Source organism: Phoenix dactylifera, chromosome 12, assembly GCF_051530095.1.
Source record: "Phoenix dactylifera cultivar Ajwa chromosome 12, Ajwa_hap1_PhDact_Kaust_v1.1, whole genome shotgun sequence".
NCBI classification, from domain to species: domain Eukaryota; kingdom Viridiplantae; phylum Streptophyta; class Magnoliopsida; order Arecales; family Arecaceae; genus Phoenix; species Phoenix dactylifera.
Window position 1 is genome coordinate 26,539,047 of NC_143201.1, and position 19,519 is coordinate 26,558,565.

A 19,519-nucleotide genomic window follows, 5' to 3' on the forward strand; every position below is an offset into this window, starting at 1 on the left:
ATCCACGCCGTTCGCATCCGTGTCATACATCTTCAACTCCTCAGCATAACACGTGTGCCCGGCCGTCGCCAGGTGTCACCTAAAAGACCAGACCAACCGCCTTCAGGCGCCGTACGTGTCGGACCGCCGCCGCATTCTTCCTCTCCCCCCTTCACCCTCGCTTCCATAAATCCCGTTCCGCGCGCAGAAGAAAAAAGAACAATCGCGCTACCTTCCACGAATCCTTTCGTAGATGGCTTCCCAGCAAGACGTCAAGAAAGAATCCTCCATGGAAGAAGAGCACGCGGCGGAGAGAACAGGCATGTCTCCAGAGGAGATCGGCAGATACCGAGCCACCGCCCAGCAGAACTCCGTCGATGTCATGAGGGCTGCGGAGGAGCGCTACGAGAAGGCCAAGCATGCCGGCGCCTCCACCATCCATGACGCCAAGGAAACCGCCACCCATGGCCTCGCTGCCACCACGACTTACCTGGCCGCCAAGGGTACCGAGGCGAAGGGCACCGTCGCGCATGGGGCCCGAGTCGCTGCCGAGTATGCTGCAGAGAAGGGAACTGCGGCCAAGGATCATGCTGCAGAGAAGGCCCAGCAGGGCTACCATGCTGCCGTTCGGGGTGCCCGTGCCGCTGCCGATGTCGCTGCAGAGAAGGCTTCCGCTGCGAAAGATACTGCAATGGAGAAGGGCGGTCGACAGGGGTGTGATGCAGCGAAGGATACTGCAGTCCAGGCTGCAGTGAAGGCCAAGGATGTTGCTGCGAGTGCCGGTGGAAGTGCTGCGGATTATGGGAAGCAAGCCGCCGAGAAGGCCAGAGACGTGACGGTCAGCACCGGAAAGAGTGCAGCAGATCATGCGCAGCAGGCTGCAGCGAAGGCCAAAGACGTGGCAATAGAAACTGGAAAGAGTGCTGGGGATTATGCGCAGCAGGCTGCAGCGAAGGCCAGAGATGCAGCCGTGAGCACTGGTAAGAGTGCAGCAGACTATGCCCAAAAGAAGGCGGGGGGAGCCAAGGATGCAGCTGTTGGTGCAGGTCAGAAGGCTGGGCGCACAGGAGAGAGAACCGAGGAATTAGCAGAGGAAGCGAAGGAGACGGCCGAGGAGTCTAGCGAGCGACCCAAAGAACATGCTAACCAGAGATCTACTGAAGCAAAGGTATTCAATTATGACTCATTGAATTTATCTAAATATGGATTATTTCTCCTGTATGATACTAGGATAAAACCACGTATGGACTGGATAGCTTATGAAGTTGGGCGTATCTGCATTGTCGTTGTGCAGCGAAAGCTCGAGGAACAGACCCACAAGGCACAGGAGAAACTTTAGAATCCCTCACTCAGGGGAGAGGAGGCGGCTGTCATGAAAGAGGCTACCAAGAAACAAGGGAAGACGGAGCATGAGCTGGAAGGAAAAGAAAGATAAGGCAGAGGAAGCGGAAGAGGAAGAGGAAGAGTGCAGGCACTATTGCTGCTGGTGACCTGTTTGAAGTTGGGTGCGGCCGGAATCGAGCAGCCCAATCTACCAAGGAACTGGTTATGGGAAGAGAGGAAATAGTGAATAAATAAATACAAATGCATTAAGCAACAGGTAGTTTGAACTTTTCAGCTTTCCTTGTTGTAAACTTGGTGTCTTATAATGATGTAAAATAGAATGGTGATAAACATATAAATAAAATGGCTCTAGCAACAGCACAATGTGGCCCCGTCTTTACACAAAAAAAACTGCTTGCCAGTCTAACAAGATGTCGACCTGCACGCTTCTGATGATGGTTTCGGGCCGGGCTTTTGGCTTTAGCACTGGTTACGGAGGGAACGAGCTTTATCTTTTAGCTCCTGGAATGCTCGCATTGTTTCGACATCAAAACCTCCTGCAAACTGGAAATAGCCAAGAGAGTTTTGTTTAAAAACGGTTAAAATTGAAAGTATGATGGCCATCTCCCAGGAGAGTTTCCAACTGCGTGCAAATACCTGGTGCACTCTGAAGGCAAATCTAACACCCTGGAGCATGAGCTCCTCCTCTTCAGGACCGCCTGCTATGGCCTCCAGTTCAGAAGAGACTCTTTTCATGTATTTCATCGCCAGTTTCCCTGAAGCTAGCTTGATCTGCATGATGAATCCCATGTCAGATGTTAGGATCCAGTACACAAGTTAGCATCTCAAACATTGGGAGCCCATTTTGGATGTATCCTTTCAGAAGCAGGAGATGCATAAAAAGAAATATACGACTGTTACGTTCCAGAAGAGCTCGTGGACAGAAAATGAAGGTTGCACATCCTTTGAAAATCCTACTGGATTTATATAGGTGAGACGGTGAGAATTTCTGATATGATTTACACTTCAGAAGCTTGCCTTTTGGTTATGTACTCTGACAGGAGATGCTTCTATACAGTGCCTAGAAACCTTATGAACAATTAAGAGATGTTTCTACTTGAGCAGATTTTCAGAGAATATACCATTTCTCGTTAACCATTGATTTTGACTGCTTTATTGGGAACCAAACATTTAGGCTAATATTTCCCCGCAAATGAAAGTATTTTTTTATCAAAAGAAAGCTGAAAGGTATTTAATTAAAATTCAAGTGCATCCAAACCAATCAAAGTTGTAACCAATGTTCAAATGTCTTGGTTTGTCGAATTTCACTTAAGGTTTTAGCTGACCTAGAAGGTAACATGTTCTGATGAAACCGATTCAGGGAACCTTTAGCGCCTATTATCACACTATAATTTTACAAAGACAGAAAAGTATCTCTTGATTTCAACAATACAGGTTAAAGATTATATTAAAAATTACTGCACTCAAATAATAAGCATCAGCAATTGCTACATCAATGAGATGACTTTTAATGACGCAATTTTATATTTTCCTAACCTTCAGTAGATAAATATAGCTTAAATTATAAAAAGAAAAGTGGAAGATATGATTTTGCAAGAAAGGTTTTGTGTCATAGGCATATTATGTAATTTATATCCTATCCTTTTAAGCAAAAATTCACCTAGATATTTCTACCTCAGAGCTTAGTGATCTTGCATATAGAAATGCAAGTGTACCATGAATTTGAATTTAGCCACCAAAAACGCATAGAACACATAACAGTCCGCTTCAAACTACAAAAAGGAAAAATAGAACAGGTCAAACAAATATTAAATGTATCCCAGATTTGTAGGACCTTAGCAGCTCTCCAGCTGATTAAACGCCTACTAATTTTAATAAAAACCCAAAACAATGTACGAGGCCCCTTAAGCAAGTGGTGTCAGTAAATATGTCTCATTGGTCATTGTAGAAATTCAATGATTTCATTGACTATTAGATATAGCACACTCTGAAAGGGCTTGCAGAGGGCAAGTTAAGAAAAGAAAGGAAAAAAACAATATGAAAGCCATCACCCTGTTCAGCATTTGTGAAGAACTGTGTGTTCAATTTTGCATGGCATCGAGCAAACAAATTCCTTGTTGATTTGTTTATTAAATTATTTTCTCCCTGTTCACCTGCTACATTCTTCTGCCAATGGCTCTTTGTAAGTAAATATTTCTACTTTTGATGATCATAGAAGATATCTACAGATGAAGTACCAAGGTTCAGTGCTTTCAGCAAACTTGACTGCTTCTTTTAGTAATAACTTGTTCATCATGTGCGGTGCGCATGCCCCGTATGGTTTCTGATGAGCATTAGTAGCCCTTTGGTCCTTTTGAGCCCTATTTCAAAAAATTTCTACCATATCCCTTTATTTCATGTGGAATCATGAAACTGAAATAATGAAATTGTCTGGTGAAAAGCATGAGGTACCTCTAATACTACAGATTCTAAGGAAACATCTCTTAATTTACCAAAAAACATTGAATGTAAAACACCATTTTATTTCATGTAGTATGTCAAAGTTAAACCCCCATTGTAAGAGAGATTTTTCATGGTTCTACAGGAAAGGGTGAAAGTTTTAAATTTGGTTTCAAGGATTTTGAGGGGAACGCACCTCCACCTAACTATGACCTGGGACAGGAAGAGAAAGACTGATTTTTCTGGCAGGCTTGATCGAGTAAAGCCGAAAAAAAGAAGAGAGATATGAGCATCATTTTCTAAACTCTATGGGAAACAAGAAAAACATCGATAACTATGATATGTATTTCTCATATATGTAATATAAAACTAACAGCGACATTCTTTGCCATTTTTGATTCTATTTACCTCAAGGATGTTGCTAAACTTAAACAACACTTTCAAGATAAACTTGGGATAAGTGAGTCAAGACCAAATATCAGATTGACGAAGGGCTCTCCAAATCTTTAAAATAGGAAAGTGCCTAGCAAGCTGGTTTGGGAGCAAAACCCCAGAGAGATGTAAAACAGTTGGAACACTACCTATATAGAAGATTTAAGCTAAAAACTAAAAAATAATTTCAGAATGGCATGAGAATTATCTAATAGCGGTTCGAGCAAAGGCAATGAAATCATCCCGAACCGGGCGGTTCGGAACGTATCGAGCCTTACCGGCAGCAGACCAGGACAATTCCGGCAACCGAAACGAAAAGCATCCGACAGAGGGACAGAAGAAGGAAAGAGGAAGTGAGCATGGGGGAGGGAGAGAAAGAGGAAAGAAGAGCGAAGGCCAGCGAGCGCGTGGAGGGAAAGAAGGAAAGAGAGAAAAGGAGAGAGTGAGCGAGGGAGGGAGGAAGAGGGAGAGGAAGGAAGAGCGGAGGCCAGAGGAGCCCCTCCTCTGCTGCCCTCCGTGCGCTCGCTAGCCTCCACCAGCCACCACCACCCTCTTTCTCCCTCCCTCTCTTTTCCTTCTCTCTCTTTTCCTCTCTCCCATTCTCCCTCTCTTCCACCTCCTCTACTGTATCGATACAGGCTCGACACGGAACGGTATGGAGGCATACTAACCCGTACCGTCAGGCAACCGGTCCGGGCCTCAATTCTGGCACTGCAGACCTTGGGTTCCCGTATCATGTTTAACATGGATTTATGAGCCAACTTTCTTTGCCAAATAGACAAGATATGAAGGACTCACTCTTTAATTATAGTTGAACCAAATAAAAACTCATATTGGATGTTGCAAGTCTTAAGAATCTTGAAGTGTAAGTCTCATGGTTGGCAACTTGTATCATGCCATCCAAAACTTGAAGTTGTGAAGCGATGCAAGTAACCATACTCAACAACCACTTCTTTTATGCTTTTGGACTATTATTTGCTTCTAAGACCATCTTAGATAGCATCTCCATTAATCATTCTCCAAGCATCTCCATTAATCATTCTCCACTGTAACCAATACCAGGCCTCTTTTACTGACAATTTTGCGTACATATTTCCTGACTACAAATTGTAGTTGTTCCCAATATGCATAAGCTACCTTCCTGGTGACAAAGCACAGGTCAATATGACGAGTGTATTAGAAATCTTGATCAAGCCTTTTTCTATAGGAGGAAAATTCCCAAAATCTCATCTCCTCACACAAGAAGGAATTTAAGAAACGGCCTAAAGAATTGATTAAGACATCCTGATGGGGACCCAAGATCAGAAAGCAGCATGACTTAGGGAATTTTTTTTCTATTAGAATTAATTTTAGTTGTCATTTTTTAAAAAATTTTATGCCTTTTTTTAGGGTTTATAATAGATCATTTAAAATCAAGGGCAAAGGTTAAAAGATCTAAAAGTTTACTTAAATAGCCTGATGAGCAAGAAAGTCAAAAAATCTTTGGGGTTTTCTTTTACATTAAATATGAATATTAAATTATCTAATCAGGTTTTTTTTGCAAAATATGCCCGAAAAAGAATGAAATTTTGAATTTTTTTTCTTTTAATGCTTGTGGTGTAATTGCACAAAAAAGGTGTGAGGCCTTCAAACTCTGAGTATGATTCCTATGTCACGAGTAAGTCCAGTATGTACCTTTCTTCTCTCACTTATTATTGTTCAGAAATTCCATGTTTTTCATATTTTCATATTCTTTTACATATGATTCGGTTTTCTTTATTTTCCTTAAAACTTAAGTTTAGGAATCATCCTTTATCTTTGCCTTTATTCTTTTAGTGATAATCTATGTTTACTTTTAGTTCTTCCTTGTTTCTTTCGCATATATTTCTGCTTTCCTTACTTTTTATTCCTATTGGTTTTTGGTCTTTTACTAATAATCTATGTTTACTTTTAGTTCTTCCTTTTTTCTTTACATTTTGTTATGCTTTGCCTACTTTTCATTCTGATGGGTTTTCCGTTTCAGTTGCTCTTTCTTACAGGTGTGAGCATTGCCAAAAAGAAAATCAGATTTTTCGAGAAATTCCAGCAAACACTTGATTTTGGTTATTCGATCGTGTAAACCCTTAACAACTAGATTTAGACCCTAGAATCCTATAGCCTAGATTAGATAGCAGTCATCCATTACCTATTTTCTTCAAAAACATGATATTGGTAGTTCTGTTTATTGAAAACTCAGGTCTCAACCTGAAATTTCAGCACTTCAAGTTTCAGCCCTACCAATAAACCCTCATACATTCCCTTCTTCCATAGACTGTCCCACAACAGTTTTGATTATGGCAAAGGCATAACTTAAAAGAACCACCTTTATGGGTACATATTAGGAATTTGAGGAAACACTTTCCTCCTATTTGACTCTGGTTCATCCTCAGATTTGAGGAAACACCTTTCTCCTACATTTCTCTACCTCCAATTCTCTCTTGAACCTCTCGTCTTGAAAAAATCAATCCTAGAGAGCATATCTTCTTCTATTCTCTGTCTTTAATTTAAGCTATACAACCTCTTTGTTATCTCTCACAGGATGTCATTATCTATACCAAACCCTGTTTTAGCCCTTGGAATGATACCCAAACATTTGGTACTATTAGCATCCCTCATATGCCATGAAAATTTCGAAATAATTTTTAGATTACAGCGGAAAAACATATGCGGGATTCGTTCATCGCATGAACGTGTTTTAAAACCTTTCGTTTGTAGATAGATTAGGATTAAATTATTTTGAAATATTTTAAAATCATTAAGAAGATCAGATCTTCACCTTGTGCGGGTAGATGGTCTCCACAAATCTGATTTACGTGATATTTGATGAGGGTTCAATGGAAGCCGCACATGCGTCCGGCCTTTACAAGTATCCACACGAAATACTGACTCGATCGAAGCCTTTGGATCTCACCGGGGTGCTAGCTCCCTTGCAGAGATGTCTTTAGATGGCTGAGGTCCTCTCTTTTGAATCAACCTTTGATTGGCTTGAGAGAAGGAAGAAGAAGGAAATGCCAAGAAAGAAGAAACAAAGGCTCTTCACAGCCTTTTCTTTTTCTCCTACGCTGGACCCAAGGAAGAGGAAGAAGAAGGCCACCCCACCCTTTCTTTTTCTCCCTTTGCTCTTGCGGCTGGAAGGAGGAATGAGGGGAGGAGGGGTGCTGCCGAAATGCCTTGAGAAAGCATGAAAAATGCTGGCCGAAATCACCTCTCCCTTTTGAAATGCAAAGGGATAAAGATGAGCTCCTATTTTTTAGGAGCTCATCCTTATCTCTATTTCATGCCACCTAGGAGGGGCGTGCGCCCCTCCTTTTTCTCCCACGCATGGCTCAAAGGGAGGGGCATATTCCCTTCCCTCTTATCCATTTAAATCTGCCACTTAATCAAATTAATGGGTGATTTAATTTGGGTCTAGTGCATGAGTCCAATCCTAGTCAAAATAGGACTTGTATGAACCCATTTCAATTTCCTTCTTATCCTAATATAATTAGGATTTAATTGAACCATGACTCTATTGAACTCTTCAATCCTAATCCAATTAGAAGTCATTTAATTAATTAGATTAAAATTAAAATTAATTAGGACTTGAGAAAATTCCAATCTAATCAGGACTTGTTCAAATTTCAGCCCTAAGACAATTAGGACTTTAGAAATCCTACTCCAAGTAGGACTCTAATTTAATTTGAAATCCTAATCCAATTAGGACTCCAAAGATCCTACTCCAAGTAGGAATCATGATCAAGTCCAATTAATTAAATCCAATTAATTAAATTAAATTGCAATCCGATTGTAATTGTTCCTTCTTTTAACCACTAACTCTTAGCGGGTTAACCATTTATCAATCTAATTGATTATTTGTGATTCCTAACCACATTCAACCATCGGATCGGTCAATACCTCTAATGTGTGTGACCCCATAGGTTCTATTATGACTGTTAGTGAGATATATTGCGATCTCTATCACAATATCATTGAAAACTCCTTTGAATGGGTTGAAACAATTTTAACTCAACTCATCAGGGTTCATCGACCATCAAGATGATCCCTGTGAGTCTCACCATTCACCAGTGACACCTAGCAGTATGTAGTGGCCACCCAGCAGAATAGAATGATGAACCTCTAGGTGCAGTTATCGTATGATACAGTCTTTCTATCGTGGATCCTTACAGACCGGAGGTCATAGATAACTCGTCAAACCCCGTCGTCTGTCATATGTCTAGATTTATTCGACTTGAGTTCGATAGTGGAAAACTCTTTCTCCACTTTATATTAGTGCCCTGACCAAGGTCTTAGAACTCAGTCTAATAAATCACATAGGATCACTTCTCTTCTATCAAGGTCGATAGATTCCATGTAAGTGCATACCTTACTCCTACAGTGAACCTACTGCAGCCAATCTACACAACAAGGACCCATATGACTAGAGACCATGTATATGTACAGTCAAACTACAATAACCTCACTGTGAATAGCCGAAGCACCGCAGGTCAAAGGACCAGTCACTACTGCAACATCAAGCAAGTCACTGACGAGTGGATAGACATCCAAATGACTTCTGGTCTTGGTCACGCTCAGTACCCTTGTTCTCTAACAAGCACCTGCACTCTCACTTCAGTGTCCCTACACTGTGGACTCGAGTCTCGTTCATCCATAAGGAAAGTAATCTGTGCACTGATCGGATCGATCACCGTCCTCGTGATGATCCATTGATCAGAAGCATTTAGAAATTAATCACCAATGATACATGGCTCAAATTCTCAACTCTTGAGAATATGTATCATCATCTTATTAATTCCTTGGACGATTCATAGACACATAAATAATATGAATGAAAAAATGCCCATTTATTATTCAATAATAATAAAGTCAAGTACAAATTTATGTCCCAAAATTAATAATGTGTTAGCCAGATTGGCTTCTAGGGCATACATCTAACAATCTCCCACTTGCACTAAAGCTAATCAGCTATATATCTAAGTCCCATCTTCTCAAGGTGGGCTTCAGTCTTCTGCTGACTTAGCTGCTTAGTGAGCGGGTCTGCCACGTTGTCCGTGGAGTCTACTCTCTGCACCTCGACATATTTCTTCTCGAGGTAGTCGCGTATAAGGTGAAAGCACCGCTCTATGTGCTTGGACTTCTGATGAGACCTTGGCTCCTTAGCAAGAGCTATGGCGTCATTATTATCGCAGTAGAGTATGATAGCATCTGATGGCATTACATCTAGCTCTGCAATGAATTTCTTGAACCAGAAAACTTCCTTTGCAGCTTCAGAGGCGGCGATATACTCAGCTTCCATGGTAGAATCAGCAATGATCGATTGTTTGGAACTCTTCCAATTAACTGTACCACCATTGTACAAAAATACATATCCAGATGTAGACTTTCTATCATCAATATCAGTCATGAAATCTGAATCCGTGTATCCTTCTACCTTTAACTCTGATGATCCTCCAAAAACCAAGAATAAATCTTTAGTTATTCTCAAGTACTTAAGAATGTTCTTCACAGCTGTCCAGTGCTCTTCGCCTGGATTCGACTGATATCTGCTAGTGACACTCATAGCAAGGGCTATATCAGATCGTGTACACAACATGGCATACATAAGGCTCCCTATTGCAGAAGCATAAAGGATCCTGCTCATGCGTTGAATCTCTTCAGATGTGTTGGGGCACATCTTCTTGGAGAGATGAATCCCATGCTTTAGGGGTAATAGACCCCTCTTGGAGTTTTCCATACTGAACCTCTTCAGTACCTCCTCTATGTACATTTTCTGTGATAGGCCAAGCATCCTTTTAGATCTATCCCTATAGACCTTTATCCCCAAAATGTAGGATGCTTTCCCAAGGTCTTTCATTAAGAACTCTTTTAACAACCAGACCTTGACCGAGGTTAGCATAGGAATATCATTCCCTATTAGGAGGATGTCATCCACGTACAGTACGAGGAACACGACAGCACTCCCACTAACCTTCTTGTAAACACAGTTCCTCTTCGTTCTTGATGAAATCAACCGATTTGATCGCATCATTAAAACGAGTGTTCCAACTCCGAGATACTTGTTTTAGTCCATAGATGGACCTTTGCAGCTTGCAGACCTTGTGATCACCATCACTGGAAGTGAAATCCAAAGACTGCTCCATATAGATATCTTCATCAAGATATCCATTCAGGAAAGTAGTTTTCACATCCATCTGCTATATTTCATAATCATGAAATGCTGCAATGGCAAGCAATGTTCGAATGGATTTCAGCATGGCTACAGGTGAAAAGGTCTCCTGATAGTCAATGCCTTCGCGTTGACTATACCCTTTCGCCACTAGCCTTGCCTTATAGGTCGCTACTTTTCCAACCGAACCTATCTTCCTTTTATGGATCCATTTACATCCAATAGGTACTATACCTTCTGGTGGATCTACTAAGGTCCAAACTTGGTTGGAATACATGGAGTCTATCTCTGACTTCATGACTTCCAGCCATTTCTCGGAATCGATATCAGATATCACCTCGTTGTAGGTATTGGGATCTTGTACATGTTCCCTATCTTCCATGAGGAACATTTCCTTTGTATCCTCTACTAGTATACCTAAGTATCTATCGGAAGGATAGGAGACCCTACTAGATCTACGAGGTGGAGGAGGTACTACGTATACTGGCTCTGTATGAATAGGTTCTATAGGATCCATGACTCGTTGCTTTTCAGAGACTCTCTCTTCAAGCTCAATTTTTCTCCCACTGCCTCTATCAAGGATAAACTGTTTTTCCAAGAAGACGGCATGTCGGCTCACAAATACATTGTGATCCTCTGAGACGTAAAAATTGTATCCTAATGACACCTTGACCCAATCTGACTAATAGTGGTAATTCCAACAGGAATCAAAATTAGAACAGAACTGTCATGGCAATCAAATCACTGTATCCCGATACTGAAAAAAATCTGAATTAATAACTAATAACAGGATATAGGCTACAAAACCCCGTGACCGCTCATACATCTTTGCCCTTTTCTATGCATTTGCTAATCCTTCCTTGTTGATTATTGATTCTTCATTGTCCAGTGTAGTGAATCCTTGGCTTGCCTCCTCATATTTATGTTAGTACATCTTTCTTTATTGATGACAATCAATTCAATGGCCTCATGTTCGTTGAAGCGGGCTTATAACTATGTTAGTTTCTTTATGACAAAGATTCGAGTTAAAATGGCACGATGAATCTTTGAAAAAAAATTACAGGTCCTCTATCACAGAAATAGCTTATGGCTAAATCTTTAAGAACCTTTAAACTATTTTCAAACAATAATATGATTTTGGCTCTGTCTTTATGAATAATTAGCTCTCTATTATTAATTATCTCAAAAGTTTTATTTCAAAAGATCATGTAACCTAACATGTTCTAGATAGTCATTTTTTCCATGGTTCATCCCAAACAAAGGTCAGAAACATTATAATTAAGAATTCTTTTTCTAAAGGATCCTTTAGAATTTACCAGATACATTACTATTGGTAGACTAGCACTCTCAACAATCCTAAACTTGGAATTGCTATTGTTTCAATCTAACAATTCTTCTAGTCCATTTTCACTGCAGTCTAACTCCCGTCACTTCAAAAACATTTGCCTATCATCAATGCCAGATCTGATTCTGCTACTGACAATTCCAGGATCTTCAGTAGCTCATACATTTGGCATAGATGACAATATAATGGAAAAGGGCTCCTATTTAGGGAAGTTAATATGTTAACATCATCTAGCATAAGATGATAGCATAACATAAACATTTCAACATGATCCTGAAATTGAACAGCACAAGGTGGTGGCGGAAATCATTCGACATATATTTATGTAATAAGCATTGTATGCAACAATAAGGCCACTTCAGAGGGACATACACCTCCTCATGCTACATAACGGAGGAGACTTCTATGTATGTTACACATTCCCTTAGTATCTCTATAATAAGTCCCCTGAGATTGTGGATCCTTTATCATCTCTTTTAATTAGTTTCTAGTTGTTTAACTAGAAAACAAACTCTTATTCATCTAATCCTAACTTAATCAGATCATGAACACACCATTTTCGCTTTCTCTGAAAGAGGGTTATCTTTTTTATATTGTATCCATTGTCAACAGCCAAAATCACAACCATCTTCATTTGCACCTTTGCGCGCACCCAAAGGAAATTGATGATCAATCCTCAAATTCTATATAAATCATATTAACCAACATAACACATTCCACATTCTCTTTGCATTTAGTCAATAAAAATAAATTCTTCTCAAAGATTTGCAGCCAGTAATGATCAAGTCTCTGCAGCATTCTTTTTGTTTTCAAAATCCACCAAATCTATGAACCCTTTAGAATCCCTGGGTTCATCTCCTCCCTTCTAAATTTTAGCTTTTAGGGTGACTTAGTTAATAAATTGATGCAATTATGAGATTTATATCTAACTTGCATGAAATCCATGGGCTTTTTTAAATCTTTTTTTTTTTCTACTTTGCTGCTTGTCAGGCGTGATCAAATTCAAACAGAATGATGGTCTGAGAAAATAAATTAACTTAATTTTCAGAAAGATAAAGAAGTATCAACAAGGAATCAACCACTTTGACAAGCTCACCTCCTTGCACCACAAACATGGGTGCAACTACACAGTTTCACATTTCTTCTCTTACCCTCTTAATTTCTGATCAGCTTATATAATGAGTCGTAGAGGCTAAGATCTATAACCTCCATCTGATTACCAGTCATAATCAGATGCATATTATTCAGATGTCAATTTATTCACGCCAAGCCCAACTGCTCCATTTAGGAAGCATACCCTGGCTTCTTGAAAGAAAGGAAAGGCAATGCCAAGCGATTTATTCAATAACAATGATGTCAATTATTGCGGTATGCTTCATCAGGATATCAATGTGGATAACTAGGATCAAAATGGAACCCAGAAAAAATAACTGTGAATTATAGCAAGGGCCTGGGATATGACAAAGCTAAACGCCTAAACCCCTTGTTTTCCAGCTATGTAGAGCAGAAATTCTGAGATCGCATAGTTTCTGCCACGTGTCCTACATACTGCCAGACGGAGAAGAACAAAGTTAGCAAAAGACGCTAGGCGTCCACCTCACATTCACGTGAACGCATGCTCACGTGCATCGAGAACCAAAGGCCCATTACCCAGATCTCTGTTTGTCCTTTGTCTTTCTTTTCTTGTAACACTATCATTTGTCACCTAGTTGGCCCCATACTCCCCCTTTCTTCATCAAGTCATTATAAACTTTATTAACTATACGTTATGTAAAGCACTGGTCTGGAAATAAAATTTGATAAAAGAATAGGGCGACCTCGTAAAGTACCTGACTGACGAATCCAGTCTCCAGCATCCATTCCGAGGGGATCCGAAACCCCTTGTATCTGATCGTCGCACTTTCTCGAACACGTGACAGGTTGTAAACCCCTTGCTCTAACCTGTTGTAGGATATTAAGAACATTTTGATGAGGATTTTTTTTTAAAAGAAAAAAAATCAAATCGCTTCTAGATCGATAAAGAAAAGATGGTGTAAATACTTCTCGAAAAGGGCTTGCATCTTCTTGAGAGCAGAAGCGCAGCACTGGCGGGTGTCGTCGCGGAAGGACGACGCCTCGGACTCCAACTTCTTTAGATCGCAGTAGCCGAACGCGGCTTCTCGCATCGCGTCCGCCTTGTGCTCCGGCCAGTCGAAGTGCTTCAGCACCGCCCTCTCGTCCACCTGGCATTGCCGTTTCCCAGTCACTGACCTGGGGCCCGATGTTCAATTTTATTATAAAGACGGTAACGAAGAATACCAGGAAAGAGAGCTCTTCGTCGAGCCATTTGACGAAGGCGACCACGTCTTCGATGCTGGCGAAAGCGGCGTTCTCCACCTCCTTTATGAGGAACCTAATAAAATCCCCCTGCGTCTCCACGTCCGTCTTTATCTGTAACAGCGTGACATGAAAAGCAGTCAAAAAGAACTGGATTTGCTGCGGCTTATCTAACAACAAAACCAATAGAGAGACAACTGACGCGTAACACGTACGCCAGACGAGGTTCAAGATCAAATAAAGGCGGGGAGGGATATGGGATAATGGGACTGGGGAGTGAACCAGATCGAACCAAGTCGTGACCTTGACTCAATGACGACCATGTCCCCGTCACGAAAGAAAGGGCAATTTGGCAATTTAAACAGAAGAGATTCACAGGAGCCTTGGTGACGGTGACGCTACGATAGTGCTGGAGAGGAGGCAAGGAGACGGTGACGGGACTTACAGCGAGGAGGTAAGCGGATCGGTTCTCAATCTCGCCGATCATGTTCCGCGCGTTGGCGGCGGCGGGCGCGTCCGGCACTCCGCTTCCGGACTCCCGCTTCGAGTCCCTCCGCATCAGCGAGTGGTAGAACTCCACCACCTCCGGCACCCGCCTCACGGACGCCGCCGCCGATCTTGACCCCTTCGCAGGAGGCGGCGGAGGCGGAGGCGGAGGAGGAGGAGGACGTGCTCTGGCTCCCGGCACCGGCGGCGGTATCGGCGGCAAGCCCGCCAATTTGGGAGCTTTATTTCTTGTAATAGCGGTCGTCTCGGAGGTAGACGAGGATTCCGATGAGGACGAAGAGCATGTGGGGATGGAGGACATAGAGGGCATCGGAGGTGGTCTTGGAACCCTGGGAGCTCGAGGTTTTGAAATCTCTTGTCTATCGCCGCGAGATTCTTGGGTCCTCTCGGTTTCCCTTTCCTCTGCCTTAGAATCCTTAGGCTCCGGCTTCTGAATCTCTTGACTTGAAGCAATGCCGATGGTTTTGGGGCCTTTTTTCAAGTTCTTGAGAAGATTTGATCTCGCGGAGGCGTCGATGAGCCCCTGGAACCTCTGGGACGAGGAGCACTCGTCGATCTCCGCTGTCCCGGCGGAGAGCCTCCTCGAGTCGCCGGAGCTCTGCTCCAACACAGACGTCCTTCTCAGCTCCACGATCTCCGCCTTCAGTTCTTTGATCCTCCCCTCCTTCCGCCGGCCTTCCTCCTCTTCGTCCTCGATCTTGGACCGCAAGCTTTCTACGTCGAGTCGCAGTGCTTCCTTCACCGCCTCCAAGCGCTCGGTCCTCTCCTTGAGCCGGCCGAGCTCGTCGTTCTTGAAGGAGATCTCCTTCTCGAGGAAGGGGACGATGGCGACGGTCTCTTTGAGGATCTTCTGCTCGAGGAGCTGGGTGCGGAGGCGTGACTCCTTCTCCTGGAGCTCCTCCACGAGGCGGAGGAGCTCGGCGACGTCCGGCGGCCGCGGCTGGACCTGGGCGGAGGAGCGGGGGAAGTAGACGCCAAAGGATCGGGCGAAGACGGCGGCACCGCCCTTGAGGTTGGAGGGTGGAGCCTTCTGGGAGCTCGGGGACGACGAGGACCGCGAGGGCGTCTCCGACTTGGGCGTCACCGGGCTTTTCTGGAACCCCATCGCTGCCTTGACCTTTCCGGCCACCATCGCCCTCGTCTCTTATCCCTCTCCTCTTTATACTATCTCTAGACCGTTCAATCTGAATCAAACGATGGTAGCGGCGAGTGCGGCCGCGGAGTCCTTTTGTGTCGTGGTGGAGATACGAAGGGAGTGGGAGGGAACACAGAAGTCGAGGAACGGTCTGCTTTCTTTCTTTTACTTTCTTGGATCCAAAGTTTTGAAACGAGGGGGGAAGTTGCCCAAAAAAAATGACGAGGGAAGACTTCCTGGAACGGAACAGATATGGCGCTGGAAGAGCAACGGCAGGACGATGCGGTGGGGTGCGATCAGCTGTTTTGGCCCGGATACCAAAATACCCTGCCATGACATGTCGCCATCGTAGCGCACAAAGAAATGCCCGCCTTTCTAATCGATTTATGGCTCTTTAATATTATATTAAAACTGCAGGTAATTCATTTGTTTAGGATGGGCCTGAACATAGCGGGAGGTACATCTGGTGCTACTTGTAGGACGGAAACCAAAAAATAAGATAGGGTCAAATCTGATAATAAATGAAACATTGGAGTTTATATTATATTGCTTATTGAAAATAGAGACCCAAGCCCTTAAAAAATCAGATCCATAAACACCTGCCATTAACAGAAAAGTAAGCTTAGGTTAAAATGGACCTCGCTTTTTCAGCAAATGACTGCTTGAGTTACCGCTGATGCCATAAAATCGATCATTTCTTGTCATTATTTAATATATTGATCTTTTGGGTTAGTAGACTCTACCAAGCTGGGGAAACTGGAAGAGATTTAAAATACTAATCATCATGTATTTAAAATTCATTTGTTTCGTGAAAAAAATTTTACCGCATAAAAAAATAATTTTTAGAAAGTTGATATCTGAATATATTATATTTGAGAAAATGATTTTGATATATTTGATTCAAAGTATTTTCTTTCTTAAGTAAGTTGTGTAAAATATCATTTGTATTTTTAATAAATTGACTAAAATAACATAATTAAGTTTCTAGAATTAAGGGTATTTTTTTTAAAAGTAGATTTTTCTTGATTCCAAGTGTTAAAAAAATAGTTTTTTCATATCACATATGAGTGTCTATTTTTTATAAATATAGAAAATTTATTTTTATGAATTTTTTCTATTTTTCTTATTAAAAATTTCCAATCAAATATAAGCTATTTTAATATTTTTTATTGATCATAATTTTCGTTGACCCCTTTCGGTGAATCAAACATAAAGTTGTGGCAGGTGATATTGAAGTGGCACTTAACAATTATGTTCAGAAAGGTAGGCAAGCTTTTGTTCTGAGATCGGTGTGGAATATTCTCATGATATTTTAACTACGTAATCTTGTGGTGGACTAGCTGATTTTACGTTTGGTGTTTTTCGCAATTACATATGTAATAACAAGTTCAGTATTCAAGTACAAGTCATCTAAAAATAATAATTTAAAATTCAAAAAAATCTACTAAATTTATCTAAATTTTGGAAACAATTCAGAAAAGCTAGAATTAAAAAAATCACGAACCATAATTTTTATAAACTTATTCATTAAAAATAAGTATTGACTAGCCAAAAATAATAAATGATAGCAACAAACATTATGGCAAACAACAATATATCATATTATTAGTTTATGCCGAATAAAATTTCTTAATTTATTATGAGTACATCATGAATAAATCATAAAATTTAAGTAAATTTGTTTTCAAAGAATATTGGAGAATCATTCACTAAGAGAAAACTCGAGAATAATTTGGAAAATTTTAGTACTTTGGGGAATATCATAACTATGGTTGTGCTCAATTTCTTCTCGCAATGCCCTTATGGGGCAGCCATCTAAACCGTTCCGGCGAAGGAAGGAAACTTTTTTCTGAGTGGCGCTTAAATCGGAGGGTCCAGTTTTGACATCAATTACTGCTCATGTATTGCAGAGTCACAAATGAGTGGACAAAAAGGAACCTGGAGGCAAACAATTGAACTCGATTCCTAGGCGGCCAAGTCCTATCTCAGACACCAATTCGCTGTAAATTATATACAGTAATCCCAAGATTTTCCAATTCACTAGAGTCATCAATGTGGACTCGGAGAACTTTGTTCTGTAGTAGCTGGCCCTTCCCCTAGAAACGGGAATCTTAACATCTACGGAAGCGGGGAAGAGTGAAGAGAGTGAAGGCCACCTGGGACGCCAGCGGCGAGGTGAGCTTCTTTCTTTTCTTTTCTTTTCTTTCTTCTTCTTTTTTTTTTTTTTTTTTGGTGAAAACAATAATTCATACAAGTCTAATACAAGCACATCCTGCCAAATCACGAAAAAGTAAAAAATATAAAAAAAGAGGTATGTCAACTGTGGATGTCTAGAGAAACTCTTCGGAATACCGAACGACTGCTTTGTTCGCCTTCCGAAACATATGTGCTGCCTAAAATTCATCCATCTCCTGAACCAATCTACAGGTCTTACGAATGAGGGGATATCCATCACCATACATGTCTGCTTTCTGTATTCAGTCGATCACCAAGTACCTGCCTCGCATAGAATATACCTTCGAGATAAGCTTCAAACGATCGTTCTGCTGGTGGCTTTGCCTTAATCGGCTACTAATGAAGTAAGAGGAGTTCGAGGAACGTTAAGAAATAATTCTTCTAGCGTCGTCTCCTCAAGAACTCGATTAGTTGGGCCGCCGCTCCTTAGCACGCGTGCTCTCGTGATTTTAGTCGAGCCAGCGGTGGCGAACTTTTATTTGGAGCAGGGAAGAGTGAAGAAGACGCTGATGGTAATAATACAAATGATGGAGGTTGATTTGCAAATGAATGAAGCCGGAGGGTGGGGGAGCCGATTGTGTTATCGGCACTCACACCAACTACGTGATCTTGCTGACGTGGAGGTGGAGAGGAAGGTGCTTGGGAGAGGATGGAGAGGTGGAAAGCAAGCAACATGCGTGGAAAGAGAGAGAGGAAATAGTAGGGTGATAATACGTGATCGAGCAATGATGCCGATGGAACACCCTATTCTATGGAGGGTTCGGATTGTATATGCCAAAGATTGTTCGATCGCTTTTTCGCACAAAAGAATGATCGAACTTTTTTTGCGATGTCGATTGTTGAATCGTGCCCTATGTAGATCTTTAAGCACTCCAAACACTTTTATCCATTCGCCTGCATAATCTCGAACTAACCATTGCGTCATCGTAGATTCATACAAAGGAAGATGAATCCTCTTTCTTTTGCAAGTTTAATAGACAGCATGTATCTCACTACACATGTTAGGCTACAGTGTAGATTGACAAATTCTACTCTTTGGTTAGCTGTTCGAATGTTGAAATCATAGTGATCTCATTAACTATGGATGTGTTATCACGAGCTAATTTCCAAAAACCAAATCTAGTATCAACGAGCACGTGGAATGTGAAATAGAGTAAGAAAGAGGGAAAAGATTTGAAAAGCTTTTGTTCACCATGGTACGTATGTTTTGTTGATAAATGGGTGTAATAGTTTCATGTGATGGCGGTCCTTAAACTTTGTTTCCACTGCACACAGAATTTTAGAAAAAAGTTGGTAGGGACTTCTACAAAAATAGGTAGACTTGAATTCCAAGCGAATTTAATGCCCTATTCGTGGATTGCATTAGATATCTCTCCCGTTGGCATGAGCACAGTCATACTATTGCATGTGCACAGAAAGTAAATTTCTCTAAAGAGTTAAAGGAAAACACTTTTACTGAGATCTCCAATATATAAGAAGGAAGATGAGAATAATAGATCTCAGATAGGCAAAAGTACAGTAAACTAGATTGTAGCCCTGCACCGCTCGTTCAAATGTTGGATTCTTTGTACGACTGCATGATCTCTTTTCATTCTCAAGTGCTGTA

General features: G+C 41.4%; 2 protein-coding genes across 3 annotated transcripts; one reads left to right on the top strand and one right to left on the bottom strand.

Annotated features, from left to right (window-relative positions):
• Positions 1-96: 96 nt before the first annotated feature.
• Positions 97-2,457, top strand: LOC103704093 (uncharacterized). The gene is made up of 2 exons (XM_008787281.5): positions 97-1,147; positions 1,274-2,457. The coding sequence occupies exons 1-2, from the start codon at positions 233-235 to the stop codon at positions 1,316-1,318; spliced, it is 960 nt and encodes a 319-aa protein (XP_008785503.3). The 5' UTR covers positions 97-232; the 3' UTR covers positions 1,319-2,457.
• LOC103704232 (protein INCREASED PETAL GROWTH ANISOTROPY 1-like) lies at positions 1,581-16,055 on the bottom strand. 2 transcript variants are annotated; one of them, XM_008787471.6, is made up of 6 exons: positions 14,482-16,055; positions 14,019-14,150; positions 13,761-13,942; positions 13,550-13,661; positions 1,960-2,094; positions 1,581-1,866 (listed from the first exon to the last, which is right to left on the bottom strand). In XM_008787471.6, exons 1-6 carry the CDS (start codon positions 15,673-15,675, stop codon positions 1,783-1,785), a joined length of 1,839 nt encoding a protein of 612 aa, XP_008785693.3. In that variant the 5' UTR covers positions 15,676-16,055; the 3' UTR covers positions 1,581-1,782. The 2 variants fall into 2 exon arrangements, with proteins under 2 accessions (XP_008785693.3, XP_038986240.2); XM_039130312.3 differs by having other exon boundaries at positions 13,538-13,661; positions 14,482-15,974.
• Between the last annotated feature and the right edge of the window lie 3,464 nt (positions 16,056-19,519).